At 36.0% G+C, this 20,690-nt stretch overlaps 1 protein-coding gene and 1 pseudogene across 4 annotated transcripts in view; one reads left to right on the top strand and one right to left on the bottom strand.

Moving 5' to 3' along the window:
- The first annotated feature begins 6,037 nt into the window (after positions 1–6,037).
- The window catches only part of LOC132154634 (guanylate-binding protein 1-like), a 30,637-nt gene continuing 15,984 nt past the window's right edge, over positions 6,038–20,690 (top strand). The window contains exons 1-12 of one of the 4 annotated variants that reach the window (XM_059563276.1): positions 6,043–6,257; positions 8,516–8,733; positions 8,818–8,945; positions 9,028–9,137; positions 10,722–10,924; positions 11,051–11,296; positions 11,400–11,548; positions 11,860–11,995; positions 12,231–12,439; positions 12,524–12,626; positions 12,820–13,237; positions 13,268–13,764. In XM_059563276.1, coding sequence (XP_059419259.1) covers positions 8,544–8,733; positions 8,818–8,945; positions 9,028–9,137; positions 10,722–10,924; positions 11,051–11,296; positions 11,400–11,548; positions 11,860–11,995; positions 12,231–12,439; positions 12,524–12,626; positions 12,820–13,214 — 1,869 coding nt within the window. In that variant the 5' untranslated portion in view covers positions 6,043–6,257; positions 8,516–8,543 and the 3' untranslated portion in view covers positions 13,215–13,237; positions 13,268–13,764. The other 3 variants (XM_059563275.1, XM_059563272.1, XM_059563273.1) reach the window with 3 other exon arrangements.
- LOC132155332 (guanylate-binding protein 1-like) lies at positions 14,531–20,682 on the bottom strand (annotated as a pseudogene).

Here is a 20,690-nt window from a genome sequence, read left to right on the forward strand (position 1 = left end):
TTTTCAGTGTCTGCATCCCATTTTATGGATGGTGCCTCCAAAAAACTGATGACAGTGATCTTTTTTTATTTATTTCAAAGAACAAAACAGAAAATATAATTGTATATACAAATATAGATTAAGACTATAGACATGACACAAGAAAAAGAAATCTGAAATTCACCTCCATCATTGATAAAACAATAAGCCAAGCAGTAGCCCTCAAATTCTTTGAATGGATAAAACCCACACAGGACTCTCTTCCTGCGATTCCTCACACAGCCAGGTGGACAGTCTCTAAATATCTCACTGCACCGTATGCACTGGGTCAGAGAACATGACGCCCGGAGCTCAGGTTGTATTGTTCAGACAATGCACTCCAGTTCACGACACCTAATTTACATAAAAGAACAAACAATACTAAAGCATTATTAAATCATTTTAAAGAAAGGCAGAAGAGCCCTACAAGGAAAATATTTTAAATGTATTTTTAAATATATTATAGCATGGTGTTAGAAAAAGTGTTGTTTTCTTTGTCTGTAAACTACCTAAGAGATTTCATTTATAACCAGCATTAACATAAACTAAATTAATAAATTTTGTCAAGTCAAAATTTAGGTTGGCTTGGCTTGAGAAAGCATGGCCTGAAAGTTTGAAGTTTTTTTTTCAATTTGAAAATTTTACAGTTGAGGGCTATACAGTCTGTCAGAGAAAGAAAAACAGATAATTACAGTACTCAAGCCACATGAAGTGGGTCTCTTCTCTGAATTTCTTCTCACTGACAATGTCCCCAAAAAGTCATATTAAGACATATGAAGGTCAATTTAAGAGGTAACACTTTACAATAAAGCGTCATTAGTAAACACTAGTTAATGTATTAATTAACATGAACTAATAATGAACAATACATGTGTTACAGTATCTACTAATCTTTGATAATGTTAATGAAAAACATGACAAATATGATATTTTTTTTGCAATGCATGCAACCATCAATGGCATTACTTATATTAATAAAGTCTTTCTGCTCTATTTTAAGACATCTTTAATGGTTCATTTTAGGCGAAATAAGACTTTGAAAGACCATCATTCGAATACTATATCATAAAACATGTCATAAATGTTTGAAATCGCACACATTTCCAATTACACTCTCTATGATTATGACCAAAGCATTCTTACATTTAAACGCACATTTTAAGTGAACAAAAGTAATATCTCATATCCACCATACCTTACGAACATCCGGAAGTGAATGAACCTGGATATGCGCATTAATGACAGTCAGTACGGCGCACACTCGTATTTACGGTGAATACATATACGTTACTGCGTATGCGCGGTAAACACATACGTGACGTACATACGTGACGTCACCGCGCTACAGTCTGCAGCGAGGAGTACTTGCGCTGTTCAGGAGGAATAACACTGCTGCACTGATAGAGTGTTTTCATTTATTACTCTGGATGTGCATGTTTTTTTGTTTTTTACTGTGTGAGAAGGATACTGCAGCTTTTCCAGTGCCATGTTGTCAGTGACCACTAAACTGTTGTACACTAGACTATTGCTGAGAAGAACTGACAGACAGAAGATCCATGTATCATGGTTATATGGTTATATTATAACCACTTTTACCTATTTTAAGTTATCATACTGTGACTTAAGAAGTGCAGACCTGAGAAGTGCATTCCATGCAGACATGGAATCTAATGCCACATGGAATATTTTTTTAAAAGTGTGCATTCATCAAAAATCTCCTTTTTTGCAGATTAAAAACATCATAGTGGTTACTGTCTGTACGAAGAGCAAGAAAGAAGCACATCTGCACAATCAAAGCTTTCTAAAATAGGTAATTAAATCTAAAAGTAATTAATCCTTAATGGAATTTATAGATGTGCTTAATTAGTCGGTACTTCAGGGTTGTACGTGCGTGAAGTTTGGGTTGTTGATAAATGGACACTTCGTTTAAACGTGATGTAACATTGAAAAGTAGGCTACATTTACAGTGTTTTTTTTATCAATTTATTGACTTAGGTTAATCAAACCATTTATTGCCTTACCGAAATATCATGTTTAAAACACTGCAAACCCCACTGGCTCCTCCTGTGAGATACTAGTTATCTTTTCCACCATAAATGGTACAGAGACTGGGCGTGTTCTCTTATTGGCGAATGTGGTGCTTACTAGTGATGGGACGTTCGGCTCTTTTCAGAGAGCCGGCTCTTTTGGCTCAGCTCCCAAAGAAGAGCCGGCTCTTTCGATTCCTGAATGGCTCTTAATTTGGGATTTTTTGTAGGCCTTTGTTTTACCATAACTTTGCAAAAATTAATGGTTTGTGTGTTGAAAACCCTTTCATGGGCAGTGTTTTTATGAGAATCCTTATAATTGCCTAATTTTGTGCATTTATTTTGTTACAAAAACATTCTTTTGTTTAATATTTTAATCAAACATTTTATTGCACAAATTAACAACAAAACCGCATATAAATCTACAGAACTAGAACCAAACTCAAGCAAACAGTATTAATGTCCTCAGTGAATATTGGCATTCAAAAAAATCTTGCCTCAGCTTTGATGGACTGATCCTATTTATTCTTTCTGTGATTATCTGCCCTGTTTTTGAGAAGATTCTCTCTGAAGGAACCGATGTTGCCACAATACAGTCTCCCCTCCATTAACGTTGTTACAACTCATTAACTTGCAGTGGAGTGCCCCTTCACTTCATCCCCCTCTCTGTTTTTACATAATGGTATGATCCCATATACTCACATCTAATTGGCCGCGATGCGATTGCTGAACAATCAAAACAAAGTGCTGCCTTGAGGTAAGCGGTCAAAGGAAAAAAACTGGGAGCCGGCTCTCACTCGATGCGAGCCGGCTCTTCTGATTCACTGCGCATGACCCATAGTGCTAATACGAAAGTGAAACTAAAAGGGAAACAACACAGGCTCGGTTCGGTCATTGAAATAGATCGTTTACCGTCAAGCCATACTAAAAAAAACAACCTCATCGTTGTGGTTAATAAAACTTGAGATTCCGTTCAGTGCACACCGAGAAGTATCGCGGAGAGAGAGAGAGAGAGCGCCTTGTGACCATCTACTCTGAAGTCAATACATTTTAAATTTAGGGTGACGTAAGTGAACTTTATTTTATTAATTTCTTTGGTATTTATTCAAAAATAAATGTAGAACATCCATTCAGTGTTTTCAAATCAAATATAGCCTACATTTTGTTTACAGTCTGATTTTTAAGGACACGTAAAGGTAGCCTAATTATATTCCCATTTAATTAATATTTAACGTTTATTTTAACTTTGAATTACACACTCTAATTATGTGAGTACCTATCTGAAAGAGTGTGCTTACTCTGAAATTTATGGCCCCGGAAAACCTAACAGGAACACATTCAAATCTCAGGATGTTTGTTGTGCCATTCTGTTGTTCTTTTGAATCGCATGATGTTGTTAACAAAGGCGATGCTATGCTGAGGCCGCTCCCTGTCTGCACTCTGCAGACTTTTGTCTTACTGCTAGACATGTTAAAGTTACAATGTCTGGTAATGTGTTTGTACAAATCAATTCAGGCTTTACTTTTTACCACAAGAAGAATAGCGTCCTTCCAATTGGTCCTCATAGCAGCTGAAAAAACAAACAAACTTTTATTCAAATTCTGAATAAATTATATGTAGCCTAAAGAGTGCTTCCTTTATAATCACTAAACAGCTGTAACTCACTTGAGTTCATCGCGATCTCACAAAATTTTGTTATTGAAGCTATCTTCAACTGCACAATGAGTCTCTTTACTTTGTATATGTTACAATGAGAGGACTTGCGTGCATGCAGAACTCGTACTGTAAGTGTTAAAAAAAATCCATTGTTTGAACAGCAAGTGAATTCAGATTAATTTGACCGCAGTGGCCAGTCAAAGGTGTTGTAATGATTACACTGAAGGCGAGCGTAGTGAGAACCCAAGTGCAGTTTATTTATAGAAGTGAAATCCAAAACATCCAAACATAATCCAAACAAGAAACTAGACTTGGCTTGATGAGGCATGATGAAACAGACTTGACAGAAACAGACCTGGCGTGGCATGAACAGACTAGACTCACCGACTGCAGGTTACAACATTAATACATGAAAATGGACAATGGCAAAAACATGACTACTTATAACAGACATTGATGGACAAATGACATGAACAAACCAATGGGGAACAAGGCATATGACTAAAACAACCAATGAGTAAACAAAACTGATAATCAAGACAATAAACCAATCAGAACATTGCCAGACACATTGAACAAGAGGAACGAATAAGAAGACAAAAGGGCAAGGGAAACATGTCACAAACAGCATAAATAAAACTACAAAATAAAAGTCATGAAAACATGAACATGAAACAAAACCACAAAACAGACATTACAGGTGTTTAAGAAATCACACTCCGACAAGAAAAAAAAGAAAAAAAAAACCATGGTGCCTCTCACGCCAAACATCATGTTCTGAGGGTTCTCACTCAGTGAAAAATACATGACGGAGCAAAGAGGACACTGACATAATGCTGACATACTAGACAGAGCAGGTTACTTTAGGTACAAAACAAAGTCTCAGCATTCAAATTTGGTCATTTTTAAAGAAATTCAAACAATACCGTTTTGTGGCTCTTTAATGAGTCTTGACAGATTCTTGTAGCCTTGCTCAATTCAAGCGGAAAGTGAACCAATAATCTCTTCTTCTTTACTAGTTATAGCACAAAATAAACATGAATGAACACTAGAAGGTATCTTGTTTCAACCGTGGAAAGATGTCAATAGACACTATTTTCAAGTTCAAGTGCACCAATGTTAACCAAATCCCCTGCCTAGTTAGTTTGTTGTGCAGAATCTCTGTTATGATTGGTCAGATCATCTTTCAATCAAGCTCCCGCTGAATGCATGAGAACCCCATTTGTACAAATACTTTATCATAAAAACACAGGTTTATGTTTAGTTAACAGGTCATGTTAACTCACAAAATAAATATTTCCTCTGGTTTCAAATACATATTTACTGATATGCATTTGAAACCGGAGGAAATATTTATTTTGTGAGTTAACATGACCTGTTATGGCAATATTATTATCTTTCTCCATTTTTTGCATCTAGTATAAAAAATCTTAAAGACAAAAGGTACTAAGATACCAACCACTAGGCCTACATAATGAGAGTTGACCATTGATCAGTTACCATTTTGTAGAGATTAATAACAGATTTTTAATTGCTAACAGGATGCAAATAGAGCAACACACTGGAAGGTCAGTGAAGAACTGGATGTTTTGCTGTATGTTGTGTAGGTTTTTCTTCATATTTTTTTTACATTATTCTATTTGCAGTAACCATATAGTTGATTTTTCCTTTAGCAATCAGGAAGAGCTACAAAGAGCTAGCATGTCTAAAGCCAGATTAATGCCTTCACCAATATGTTTGGTGGAGAAATTAATGGTTTGTGTGTTGAAAACCCTTTCATGGGCAGTGTTTTATGAGAATCCTTATAATTGCCTAATTTTGTGCATTTATTTTGTTACAAAAACATTCTTTTGTTTAATATTTTAATCAAACATTTTATTGCACAAATTAACAACAAAACCGCATATAAATCTACAGAACTAGAACCAAACTCAAGCAAACAGTATTAATGTCCTCAGTGAATATTGGCATTCAAAAAAATCATGCCTCAGCTTTGATGGACTGATCCTATTTCTTCTTTCTGTGATTATCTGCCCTGTTTTTGAGAAGATTCTCTCTGAAGGAACCGATGTTGCCACAATACAGTCTCCCCTCCATTAACGTTGTTACAACTCATTAACTTGCAGTGGAGTGCCCCTTCACTTCATCCCCCTCTCTGTTTTTACATAATGGTATGATCCCATATACTCACATCTAATTGGCCGCGATGCGATTGCTGAACAATCAAAACAAAGTGCTGCCTTGAGGTAAGCGGTCAAAGGAAAAAAACTGGGAGCCGGCTCTCACTCGATGCGAGCCGGCTCTTCTGATTCACTGCGCATGACCCATAGTGCTAACACGAAAGTGAAACTAAAAGGGAAACAACACAGGCTCGGTTCGGTCATTGAAATAGATCGTTTACCGTCAAGCCTATACTAAAAAAAACAACCTCATCGTTGTGGTTAATAAAACTTGAGATTCCGTTCAGTGCACACCGAGAAGTATCGCGGAGAGAGAGAGAGAGAGCGCCTTGTGACCACCTACTCTGAAGTCAATACATTTTAAATTTAGGGTGACGTAAGTGAACTTTATTTTATTAATTTCTTTGGTATTTATTCAAAAATAAATGTAGAACATCCATTCAGTGTTTTCAAATCAAATATACATTTTGTTTACAGTCTGATTTTTAAGGACATGTAAAGGTAGCCTAATTATATTCCCATTTAATTAATATTTAACGTTTATTTTAACTTTGAATTACACACTCTAATTATGTGAGTACCTATCTGAAAGAGTGTGCTTACTCTGAAATTTATGGCCCCGGAAAACCTAACAGGAACACATTCAAATCTCAGGATGTTTGTTGTGCCATTCTGTTGTTCTTTTGAATCGCATGATGTTGTTGACAAAGGCGATGCTATGCTGAGGCCGCTCCCTGTCTGCACTCTGCAGACTTTTGTCTTACTGCTAGACATGTTAAAGTTACAATGTCTGGTAATGTGTTAGTACAAATCAATTCAGGCTTTACTTTTTACCACAAGAAGAATAGCGTCCTTCCAATTGGTCCTCATAGCAGCTGAAAAAACAAACAAACTTTTATTCAAATTCTGAATAAATTATATGTAGCCTAAAGAGTGCTTCCTTTATAATCACTAAACAGCTGTAACTCACTTGAGTTCATCGCGATCTCACAAAATTTTGTTATTGAAGCTATCTTCAACTGCACAATGAGTCTCTTTACTTTGTATATGTTACAATGAGAGGACTTGCGTGCATGCAGAACTCGTACTGTAAGTGTTAAAAAAAATCCATTGTTTGAACAGCAAGTGAATTCAGATTAATTTGACCGCAGTGGCCAGTCAAAGGTGTTGTAATGATTACACTGAAGGCGAGCGTAGTGAGAACCCAAGTGCAGTTTATTTATAGAAGTGAAATCCAAAACATCCAAACATAATCCAAACAAGAAACTAGACTTGGCTTGATGAGGCATGATGAAACAGACTTGACAGAAACAGACCTGGCGTGGCATGAACAGACTAGACTCACCGACTGCAGGTTACAACATTAATACATGAAAATGGACAATGGCAAAAACATGACTACTTATAACAGACATTGATGGACAAATGACATGAACAAACCAATGGGGAACAAGGCATATGACTAAAACAACCAATGAGTAAACAAAACTGATAATCAAGACAATAAACCAATCAGAACATTGCCAGACACATTGAACAAGAGGAACGAATAAGAAGACAAAAGGGCAAGGGAAACATGTCACAAACAGCATAAATAAAACTACAAAATAAAAGTCATGAAAACAAGAACATGAAACAAAACCACAAAACAGACATTACAGGTGTTTAAGAAATCACACTCCGACAAGAAAAAAAAGAAAAAAAAAACCATGGTGCCTCTCACGCCAAACATCATGTTCTGAGGGTTCTCACTCAGTGAAAAATACATGACGGAGCAAAGAGGACACTGACATAATGCTGACATACTAGACAGAGCAGGTTACTTTAGGTACAAAACAAAGTCTCAGCATTCAAATTTGGTCATTTTTAAAGAAATTCAAACAATACCGTTTTGTGGCTCTTTAATGAGTCTTGACAGATTCTTGTAGCCTTGCTCAATTCAAGCGGAAAGTGAACCAATAATCTCTTCTTCTTTACTAGTTATAGCACAAAATAAACATGAATGAACACTAGAAGGTATCTTGTTTCAACCGTGGAAAGATGTCAATAGACACTATTTTCAAGTTCAAGTGCACCAATGTTAACCAAATCCCCTGCCTAGTTAGTTTGTTGTGCAGAATCTCTGTTATGATTGGTCAGATCATCTTTCAATCAAGCTCCCGCTGAATGCATGAGAACCCCATTTGTACAAATACTTTATCATAAAAACACAGGTTTATGTTTAGTTAACAGGTCATGTTAACTCACAAAATAAATATTTCCTCTGGTTTCAAATACATATTTACTGATATGCATTTGAAACCAGAGGAAATATTTATTTTGTGAGTTAACATGACCTGTTATGGCAATATTATTATCTTTCTCCATTTTTTGCATCTAGTATAAAAAATCTTAAAGACAAAAGGTACTAAGATACCAACCACTAGGCCTACATAATGAGAGTTGACCATTGATCAGTTACCATTTTGTAGAGATTAATAACAGATTTTTAATTGCTAACAGGATGCAAATAGAGCAACACACTGGAAGGTCAGTGAAGAACTGGATGTTTTGCTGTATGTTGTGTAGGTTTTTCTTCATATTTTTTTTACATTATTCTATTTGCAGTAACCATATAGTTGATTTTTCCTTTAGCAATCAGGAAGAGCTACAAAGAGCTAGCATGTCTAAAGCCAGATTAATGCCTTCACCAATATGTTTGGTGGAGAATGTGAACGGATCACTCAGCACCTGTAAGGATGCCATAGAGTTCCTGTGTAGGATCCATGAGCCAGTGGTGGTGGTGTCTGTGGTGGGACTCTATCGTACGGGGAAGTCCTATCTTATGAACCGCCTGGCGGGACAACAGTCAGGTGTGAGAACGTCGAGAAATATCATCTTAATACATATCATCTACATACTAATTATAATAATAAAAACATGGTTGTCTCATGCAGGCTTTGCTCTTGGCAATACTATTGAGTCGAAGACCAAAGGCATCTGGATGTGGTGTGTCCCACACCCCTATAAAGAAGGACACAGTCTGGTACTGCTGGATACAGAGGGACTTGGGGATGTGGCCAAAGTGAGGACAAGAATAAAGCTGTAGAAGTAATAGTCTTGTTGATATATTTTGTGGATGAATCTGAAGACACTCTGTGTTTCAGGGAGACTCTAAGAATGACAGCTGGATCTTCTGTCTGGCTGTTCTGCTCAGCAGCACATTGGTGTACAACAGCCGTGGCACAATCGATAACACTGCAGTGGAAAAGCTGCAGTATCCTTTAACCTGCCACACAAACCACTTCCTCTTTCACATACAGTGCAGTCCATAAGTATTGGAACAGTAAAGACAAAATTACTTTCTCTGCTGTGGAGTCAAGACATTTGCAAATATGATAAAAAGATGAATATGCGACAAAACTACAGAATGTCACATTTTATTATTAGGTCTTTCGACAAATACATGTTTTACCAAATAAAAAGTTCAGCACTTTTAGAGTTCATCCCACTATTTGATGTGAGCATAAATATTGGAACAGTTCAATAATAATTAGGCAGATGTAAAAGATTAAAAGCTAATATTTAGTTGCAGATCCTTGCATGCAATCAGAGCAGTGAGTCTGCAACCGACATCACCAGACTCTTGATCTTATTCTTTGAAATGCTTTTCCCCAGCCTTTAATGCAGCCAATTCCAACTGTTGCTTGTTTTGGGAGTTCCTGTCTTTAGTCTCCTCTTCAGCTGGTAAAATTAATGTTCAATTGGATTTAAATCTGGAGATTGATTTGGGCAATCTAAGACTTTACATTTCTTTGCCCTGATAAAGTCCTTGACTGAACTGGCAGGGTGTTTTGCGTCATTGTCCTGATCCAATATGAAGTGCTTTCAAATGAGTTTGGTGGCATTTTCTTGAATATAGGTAGCCAAGATGATTTTGTACCCTTCCAAATTAATTCTGCTACTCCCATCATACATAAAGTCATCATTAAAATGAAGAGTTCCTGTTCTAGAGACAGCCATGCATGCCCATGCCATGACACCACCTATACCAAGCTTTACAGATGAGGTTGCATGCTTAGGGTAATTTTCAGTTCCCTTTTTTCTCCCCACTTTTGCTTTCCAATCATTTACATAAAGGTTAATCTTTGTCTCATTGGTCCATCAACTCAGTTCCAAAAATCTACTGGCTCACATTTGTGAAGAATCTTGCCTTTATATTTTTGGTGCTGATCAGAAGTTTGCATCTTGCTGTGTAGCTTCTATAATTCTGTGTCAAATTCTCCTGCAGACTGTAGATTGACAGAGCATCACCCCAGCTTTCTGGAGGTTATTGGTGATTTTACAGACATGTATTTTAGGGTTCATTTTCACAGCTTTTATGATTTGCCTGTCATCAACTACTGTTGTTTTTCTGATCTTTTAGCATCCAAATTGCTTGCTTTTCTTTCAGAGTCGGCTTCCTCATCTTTATCCTGGTTTGTGTGTGTCATCATTGAATGCAAGACTTAGAATGCAGAAGCAATGGATATAACTGATAAGACACATTCCCTGCTTTTAATATCTGACACAGCTGAACACTTAGAAAGACCTGTGAGGCAATTGTTCCAAAACTTATGCTCACATCAGAAAGGGAGATGAAACTCTAAAAGTGCTGATCGTCTTAGCTGGTAAAACATCATTGTGTTGACCCAATAATAAAATGTAACATACATGTCTCATAAATGTAATATTCATCTTTTAATCATATTTACAGATTTCTTGACAGAACAATTTTGTCTTTACTGTTTAAGTACTTATGGAGGGCACTGTATACAAACATACACTTTACAAGATGCTGTTGTTTCTTAATGTTCTGCAGCTATGTTGCTGAGCTCGCTGAGAATATAAAGATCAGATCAACAAAAGTAGCAGATGATGAGGAGGAAGAAGAGGATTTTAAGTTTGTGCAGTTTTTTCCATCATTCACCTGGGTCGTGAGAGATTTCACCTTGGAATTGGTAATTGAAGGAAAGAGAGTGACTGAGGACGAGTATCTTGAATTTGCCCTCCAGCTCAAAAAAGGTATTTAAGAGAGACATAAACATTGCTAGAACTTGAAATATATGTAAATAAACAGTGACTGAATACTGACAAAAGAAAATATTTATTAGTGCATTTTGGTGAAAATGTGCTATTTTTTCCTAAAAGGTATGAGCAAAAAAGTCAGCGACTACAACCTGCCTCGTCAATGCATCCGAAACTATTTCCCATCCCCCAGGAAGTGTTTCGTGTTCCCTTCTCCAGCCTCACCTGAAAACATGACACGTTTAGAAAGCTTGCAAGAGCGGGACCTTATACCCGATTTTCTGGAGGTCACGGGTCGTTTCTGTGACCACATCTTTCACAATAGTGTCGTGAAAACAGTGAAAGGAGGACACAGAGTTACTGGCAAATGTGAGTGTTTTACCAGTTAAATATGAAGAAAATTCAGTGTTCAGACCCATTAGCTTTTAGAATTGAAAGGTAAATCTGTTTATGTGTTTGTGTGTGTTGTCAGTGCTTGGACATCTGGTTAAGATTTATGTAGACACAATCAACAGTGGTAAGGTGCCCTGTCTGGACAATGCAGTTGTTGCTCTTGCAAATCTAGAGAACCAGACAGCTGTTCAAGAAGCTTTCAAAGCATATCAGACTGGGATGGAAAAGGTATGACACACAATATCTTATTAATTCACTCAGTGCAGTTACTCATCAGACTGGGCTTTACTTATCTAAATTTGGCTTTTATGGGGTTTTTAGTTGAAAGTAAGTGTATTTAGGAAGCAACTTGAAATTACTTGATTAATAAAGAAGTATACAGATCACTTGGGCAGAGATTAGTTTTAGAGCATCATCTGTTAACCATTTACTATGATAATATTCAACAAGAAAAACGTATTTTGTTAGTCTGTTATTACATTTTTGTTATTCATGTTTTGAAATGGCAACGAGCCATTCAAGCATGCTGCTCTTTGCAGATGAAGAACAAGTTCCCAGTAGGTGTGGATGATATTTCCTCGGAGCACCAGAAGTTTAGCAGTCTGGCCACCTGTGAGTTTATGAAAAGCTCCTTTAAAGATGAAAAAGGAGAATACTTGAAAAAACTCAAGGCAAGTTTCAAATGCCCATCTCACAATAATATAGCTGTTATTTGAACATATTCTTAAATATGCCTTGTTTCATTGTGCATTATTTTAAACAATAGTTAGCTGAAGTATTTAAATATTGCTAATTATGTGTGAAGTGGTGCACATATGGTCATTCCTTAAACCGTAACTCAGCTATGATAGTATATCAGACTTTTTCCAGCATATATATGTGATGCATGTGTTTTTGTATGTTTAGGAAGCTATAGATACGTATTATGTAGGTTTGCTGCAGGAGAATGAGATGGCATCAGAGAAAAAGTGCAGAGATCTGCTGAAGAATCTGTTCTCTGACATGAATAAATGGCTGCAGGAGGGGAAGTACAGTCAATCTGGAGGATATGAGCTCTACTGCAGAGACAGAGACACCATTGTTGAACAGTACCGCAGAGAACCCAATAAAGGTGTATTGGTGAGGACAAAAAGTGTATTTGTGCAATTGTTCTTTGATTATAGATGAAGGTATGTTCTCTAATATATGTCTGTTTATGTGCAGGCTGAGGCCGTGCTGAATGAGTTTTTGAATGAGCGAGGACCAGAAGCAAAGAGCATCCTCTACACAGATACAAAACTCACTGAAAGTGACAGAACGTTTCAAGGTAAATCTTTACCAACCCAATGAATATTTGTAATTCATAACACGATTTCAACCCTGGAGCAATTTAATGGACCCAAAAGCCCAAACTGATACTCAAGAGCATTTCTAAGGCATCTTGGAGTTCAGGTTCGAGAGGTTTGGTATTAACATCATATTTCAAATATTTTTTTCTTATTTTCTATCTTGACTGACAGAGGAAAAGGAAAAGAATGCTCTGCTGGAACAGAAGTATAAAGAGCAAGAGGAGAAACGCATGGAGAGTGAGCGAATGTTGCAGGCAGAGAAAGAGCGGCAGCAGGACCAAATGAGGCAGATGCAGGAGAAGTTCAACAAGGAGCTGGAGCAGCAGAAGCAGGAGATGGACAGAGCCATTGAGAGCAAACTGAAGGAGCGGGAGGAGATGCTAAAGAAAGGCTTTAGTGAGAAAGCTGATCTCCTGAATGAAGAGATAGCCAGTCTAAAAAAAGAAAAGGAAAGTTCTGGTGGTTTAATGAAGGAAGTTGTGATGCCAATTTTAGGAACTGTGGCAGAAATCCTTCCAGCTATCCTTAATTATAAAGTGCTGATGAAAGGACTCAAAAGATTATAATGACCCTTTCCATGCAAATCACTGTTACATCACAAACAGATTTATTCATAAAGCTTACAAGACAAAGTAGGTTTTTATTTAATTGTACTGTATTTATTTGTTAACGAGTAATGTCCTAATTCACATACTTAATGTAGTGTATACTGTGTAATAAAAGTATATCCTATGTTGCTGGTGATGGGAGTTTGGGTTCTTTGCCGGAATTAGTAGGTCATGCGGGTATTTTTCACCTACTGTTTTTCAAATGCCATGAATTCTGACCTACTATGCCGTGTGTGTGTGTTTTTTTTTTTTTTTTGCATACTATATATCAGGGAAGTATTTGATTTCGGACACAGAGACTATTGGATAGAAACTAAACTGGACTGGATTGAACTCATAAACATAAGTTTTATTGTTCGGCAAACATTGCCATAAATAAGTCATGGGCTAGTAGGTAAGGAATGTTCACAGATGAAAGTAACCACAACGACATCACCAGCCAGTGATGTATTCACCATAGATAAGGAGTAAGAATGTATTAGCAAATGCATGCATAATACACACAGCCAGTACTTTTCAAAATGGCTTAATATCACCGTCAATTGGAAGCTACAAGGAAGATTTATATCAGGATTCACAGATTTTGTGAATCATTTAACGTTACATGGAAAAGAAGGGAGTCACTTATTTATTAGAATATAATGCACATCCGAGGTGATGTGATGTGGGTGTGCATTACACTTTGGTTGTGCATTATTTTCTAATAAGTAATTTATTCCACTTACACTACGGTTACCACACCTCAAAACATTGATCAGATGTTTTACTTGTTTTAAAGATGTTTTAAAGACTTAAGGTTTTGTCCTTAAAATGCTCTTGTGCATAGGATTATTTCTTACCAAACTCATCCCACGCCTCTGTTGTTAATTCCAAAACATCACATTAAAGCTAGTAATGCCAACCGAGGCTTGAGCCACTGATATGCAGACTAATGCAGTTATAAATGCAATCCAATGCAGTTACAGTAATGAGTTTGTCCATCTCTTTCAACATAGTTCAGTAGAAGCTTCTCTACTAATAGTGAATCTATAAGTTCATCTGCTTCAAGAACAGCACCCCTTTTACCCCTCTAGTGAGAACATTTAATGTGGTCGAGCCCTGCCTGGAACTACTGTAAGTGTGGATTTCCCTGAAAATAATTAAATACCTTATAACATTTGTCAACCAATCAGCTTCAAGCTTTCAACAGCCCTGTAGTATAAATATTATATGCCTGCTGTATTAGAAGGTAATATATACTGTATGTTAAGGTGAGTAATAATGTATATGCATTTTCAAAACTTTTTTGAAAGCAAGGTCAGACCAAAACCAGCTAATTTAGGAACAAATTTAATTTAGGAACAAAGTTCTGATACATTCAAAAACCTTGCTTGCTGTGGAGGGTTGGGATGTCTCTTCCTTGTCCCTGTTTGATTTTAGGCTCTCAATCTCACCCTGAATCTGTGCAGCCTCCTGCTGAAAGCCCTGCTGCAGAAGAGCTTCCTTTTCCTGCAACACAAACAGCAATTAAATTAACAAAGTCTAATCCTAAGCTTGACCATAAGGACATTCAGTAAACTTCAAAAATACAGTCTTTAGAGCAGTTTGTAAACTCAAGGCAATACAGTTTAACATCTAATCAAGCATGTCAAAAACATCTCCAAGTTAAATTGTTCCTGAGAATCATGCATATTCTACATATTTTGCATAGAAACACTTTCTACAAACATTACATTTCTTAACATTTGTTTATTTTGTACACACTGAAGAATCATTGGTGTAGAAATCATTTTCGCTCAGAAACTGATACTAAATTTTACAAATATTTAAACAGAACTGGAAAGTTCTTGTAAAACACATTCCAGTAATTTGTTTCATTCTTCAAAAAAATCACTTGTACAGTGTATTTGCATCTAAAGACAGCATGACATAATACATTTGCTGAAATACTGCTAAATGTAATTCTTTCTTCCCTTTATTCAATGCAGTGCTGACATTATATTTATATGAGTAAAACATACAATGAATATTCCTCTAACTTTGAGCTAATGTACACAAGACCCCATTCCATACCTTAAGTAAATAATTTTTTTAATGTTAAGATTCTACTTTATAATTCTCCCATATCACATTGATTTGCACACCAAATTGATTCTTGCATCGATTTGCACACCAGATTGTGATTAGTGTTTTCTTTAAATCTAGCCACACAATTTCACTTTAAAGCACAACATTAATCCTGTGAGAGTTTTTAAAGGAAGCATCCCTTTTTACCTTCAGTTTTGCATCCAGGACTCGTTCATTGTCTCTCGTCATTCTCTCCTGCTCTTTCTCCATCTGACTTATGATCCGATTCACATGCTCATCGTGGGTTCTTTGCATGTCTTTAAATGCCTGATCCTGTAATTGGTTCTGTTCCTCTATGCTTCTTTTTTGCTGCTCTAGGATCTCACTCTTTAATCTCTGCACTGTATAAAGAGAGAGAAAGGGTAGTCTGCTCACTAATTCAGATATATCAACTAGACATATCTGTGTAGGTTCAATCAATCATCAATCAATCAATCAATCAATCAATCAATCAATCACAAATTCTGTAGGTTATTGTTCATTCTCTGATTGAAATCATTGTACTGTATCATTAAGATTCTGATTGATAGAAATGTGTGCAGCTGATTTGAACTGTGCCCTCTTTCTCCTGTTCCGCTGCCGAGAGAGATTGGTCAGCTTGCAGAATCAAATTTCCCGCCTCTTCCTTTGCTTTCAAAAACTTGCTCAACACATCCTTGCTCTGTGGAAGAAAAAAATAAACACATTTCTAATTATTTAAAATATTTTTTTTAAATGTGAGTTTTGTTTAAAATATATTTGTAAAAATATATTTTTATATAAATTATAAAATATATTTTATTATGATATATTAACCATCACATTGCAACAAACCACAGTGATAAAGAGGTATGTGATGTTGCTACTTTACATTAAATAACAGCTCATTATTATCATGTCTGCCTGCCATGCTCCAAAAGTACCATAAAAGTTGCCCAGATGATCTCTGTACTATATTCCACATATATTTTATGAAGCATATCATCAGATAACTTGAAGTCCATTCGTTATCTGGACTACTTACATTATGTTTCTTTTGCCTTTTGTTTATACTTGACAGCACTAATCATTGCAAACTATTATTTGGATAAAAAGTATCATGCACATTCTTCAGAATTTCTCATTTTGTGATTCACATATAAATAACAACAGTAGACAGATTTAGAAGTACCTTGGAGTGAATAAGAGTTTCAGTTTCATGACTGTTATCTGTTATCATGTTATCTTTATGAGCATTATGGATGTTGATCGGTGTTGTTATGTGACCCTCCAAAATTTTTTTATTCACAATAAAAGCATGCGTGTGAACTACCGTTATTTGTGAGTGTGTTTTTGCTCTGTAGTCACTGGTCAGCTGTGTGAGCGTGTCTCTGTACTGTTGGTATCCTCCAGGTTTCAGGTATGATCCATCAGAAATGCTTTTTTCCAGCTTATCAAACACCACACGCAGAACTTCCTCACACTGCATGAGAGACGCTTGATAATTATGCACATATCTTGATATTCATCATGAATCTTCCCCTAAATCATGAAGAGCATTAAGAGGGAGCAAAACTGTTTATACTTTTATTGGTTATAAAGACATAATATTGCAAATGGATTGAATCTCCATTACTTGAATCTGTGCACATATTCACTATAATAAAAACAAGTGCAGCACTGAGTTTTCTAAGTTTTGAAGGGGCCATACTTTAAAACTATTTTAATTAATTACTTTTAAATCATTGGATTTATTCTAAATGTATAAGATTGTTCAGTTTAATATGATTTAGTGTGTATTATAAGTACATTTAGTAATTAATGTAAGTATGCAAATTAGGACACCGTTTCAAGCTGATCTCTCCATGTCTATGTTTTGTTTGTCAGCAGGTTCTGTACCATGAGCTCTTTTTGGTAGATTTGGTCATTGTCATTGAAGGACAAGGTGATGAAAACTTCAATGGCGTTCTTCTCTGCAGTTTTGTGGATGTCAGACGGTTCTTCCAGGCAAATAGGAAGCTTAGCTATGTTGAGCATCTCTGTCATGTACAACTGCATGTTCTCTTCCACTGCACGGACGTTCTGGATCTTAGCCAGAGACACAACTGCGTTCTCCAGACATGGAACCTTACCACTGCAGATCGCCTCTATGTAAACATCAGCAAGATTACCCAGAGCTGTCAGGAAACACAAATCCATATCCGTCAATTGTCTGTTCTTTTATACACAGTCCATTGATCATTGGTTCTTAGAAGAGATTCACAATTGTCATAAATTCTTTCTCTTTAGGAGATTTTCTGAAGGCACACACCTGTTCCTGTAATTATACGGCCTCCATTGACCGTTTTTGGCTCTGCATTGTTGTAGATGTAACAACAAAAGGTGTTTGCCTGCTCAAGGAACTCTGAATCCAGTTCTTTCTTGGTCAGTTCGTCCATTCTTCTCATGTTTTGCGTACTAGCTGGCCGAGGAAAAACAAAGCACTTCCTCACTGCAAAGAAATTGCGCAGACAGCGACGGGGCAGGTTATACCTTTCAATTTGATGTGAATAACCTAAAAATAAGATAATTATGGAATCATAAGATATTAAAGTAAGCCACAATAAGCCATTAATGTAAAACAAACAAACATCAAAACAAACTGTAAATCACAGCTTCACCTGGCTTATTGCTTTTATAAAACCGTTACCACACAAAGCATATATTAAAGGTAAAATATATGTATTAATATGTTACTGGTAATGGTATGGTTAATACCATCATTTCATTCAGAATGAAGAACCGAAACTATATTTTATTGATTATATTATATTTTGTAAACTGTACATATGACATTATGAATGCAAATTTACTGTATGCAATGGACACTTTAATGTTATTCCCAGTAAAAATATTTGTTCCTATTCTATTTTAATGTGCGGAGACAAGTTTTAGTAGGCCAATGTAGGTTGATTGGCACTTCATTTCAGGAACCTATATAGCAACATTGGCTCAGCTCCATGAGTTTGGAGTATTTCCCATATTGTGAAAGATGTCACAATTTGAAAACTTATTTTTTTACTTAATTATGTATGCATTATGATGAGTGTTTCACTAGACTAACTTCATATAATTTAACGTAATTTATTTGAATGTTTTTTTAACATTACAAAACAAATTGATTGTCTGTGATAATATTTTTGTACTTTATGTTTAGTGTCAACTCTTTTTTTCCCACCTTGTTTTAATTCCAGTGCACTTTCCAGATATTCGTCTGATGTTATTGGTTTATCATCTTTAATCAGTTCCAAACTAAAGTCACGAACAGCCCAGACAAATGATGGGAAAACACGCATGAAATCTTTTGACCCGTCCTCATCTTGACTCACTTCTGCCTTCACACGAATGTTCTCCGTCAGCTCTGTAACCTAGCTACATTCAGGAGGAATAACTGTGCTGCTATATATTAACTGTTTTTATAAAGTGTTAACTATTAATATATATTATGTGAGAAGGATACTGCAGCCTTTCCAGTGCCATGTTGTCAATGACCCCTAAGCTGTTGTACACTAGAGTACTGCTGAGAAGAACTGCCAGACAGAAGATCCATGTATCATGTTTCTCATCTCCCTAAAACATTAAAAGTATATGTGAGTTGCAGTAAGTGGCCACTTATTTACATTTAGAAGCAAAATGCCATTCAGTTTAGAACTAATATGTAAAGTCCAAATAATTTTGAGCAGTGAGTCTTCTCACCTGGTGATTAATTAATGGAAAGTAAAAGCACAAGACAAGGTGATGGTAGATTTTTATTCCTATAGAGATAACATTGCTATGGATACTGTGTGCTTTTCCTCCTCACCTTATCCACGTCGCCAAGTCCCTCTGTGTCCAGCAGCACCAATGTGTGTCCATTTTTATTACCACACCACATCCAGGTGCCTTTGGTCTTTGATTCAATAGTGTTGCCAAGAGCAAAGCCTGTTTAAGAATGTTTTCTTTTTGCTCTTAACAACAGTTATTCACTGAATACATTAATGAATGATGACTGACATTGTAAATGTATTAATAAGTAAAACAAAATAAGAACAAAAATAGATGTGATGAAGACCAAGTTTCAGTGAAACAATCACAATCTTCTATAATGCCTTTAACTCTATAATTTTGGTATGATTAAGTGGTGATTTTTCACAGGTGGTAGTAGGATGTGATACATCTGTGGAGAAGAAGAGAGAAGTTTCCACAGCTTAACAGAGCTGCACACACTTTTATGTGACCAAAAACAAACAAAAAATAAGGAAATGTTGTTTAGAAAACAGTTACAATTAGTATTTAAATACTAAGTTAAATTAGTATTTAAATTTAGGATTGAAATCATTTTCCTGTTGAGAGTGCGTTGACAGTCTGTGTAGCTGGGTCACTGAACTCCAGAAATTCAGTAATGAGGTGCTTTGACAGTTATAGATTTGAAAAACAAAAGGACAGGAATAAAGTACCCCAAACTGTAACATAAAGAACCATTTCAGCATAAAAGGGTTCCTCAGAAGGCTATGGTTCTAAATAAAACCATTACTGCATGTAAAGAACCTTTAAATAATCCTCTTTTTTTAGAGTGCAGGATACAAGAAATGGCAACATATACTGCAAATCTTGTCATCCTGAAGTGGTTGCATAAATTTATAGGCCAAACCAAAAGGCTACTTTTACTAGGTGTTCTCGGGAAGTTCCTATTGGTTTTCAGAATTAAAAAAAAGAAAAAAACCTATAGTATGTGTACAATAAGGTCTTGGGTGACATTACTTGAACAAAATTCTACAAAAACTATAGTCATACCACCTTTCTGTTTTCAATGCAGCTTGCTGTGTCGCTATGTAAGAACTTAAATGGTTGTCCAGTTTATCAATCTTTTAAGGTGTAGTACTTATGCAGTTGGTGGTTTTGCCAAAGAAATATGTTTTGGTTGTATTTTAGCATTTTTCTAAAACTTGATTCAAATATACAGATTAGCCTATGTTACTTTTTGTTTTTCAGTAGAAGTGAAAATATTTTGAAGCTGCTTAAAAATACCAAGTATATATTTTTCATAATGAACATTTTCAGTTACTTCAATCAGGAATCATGGTAAGAAATAGACATGACACAGGAGTGTTCTGTGTTCAAACTTCTTCATGTTCAAGAGGTTTATGCAGTGCCAAGGATACATTTACATATATTAACAGTCAGCTTAAATCAAAAGAATAATTGACTATATTTCACAGAAAATCGCAGTCACCACATTCAGCATATAGGGATGTCAAAATAAAGAGCATAACATTTCATCCATCTGATTACAAGAAAACAAAAAAGTGAATACACTCTAATTGAGCACACAGATAGTGGCCATGATTTCAA

Source organism: Carassius carassius, chromosome 12, assembly GCF_963082965.1.
Source record: "Carassius carassius chromosome 12, fCarCar2.1, whole genome shotgun sequence".
Lineage (NCBI taxonomy): Eukaryota > Metazoa > Chordata > Actinopteri > Cypriniformes > Cyprinidae > Carassius > Carassius carassius.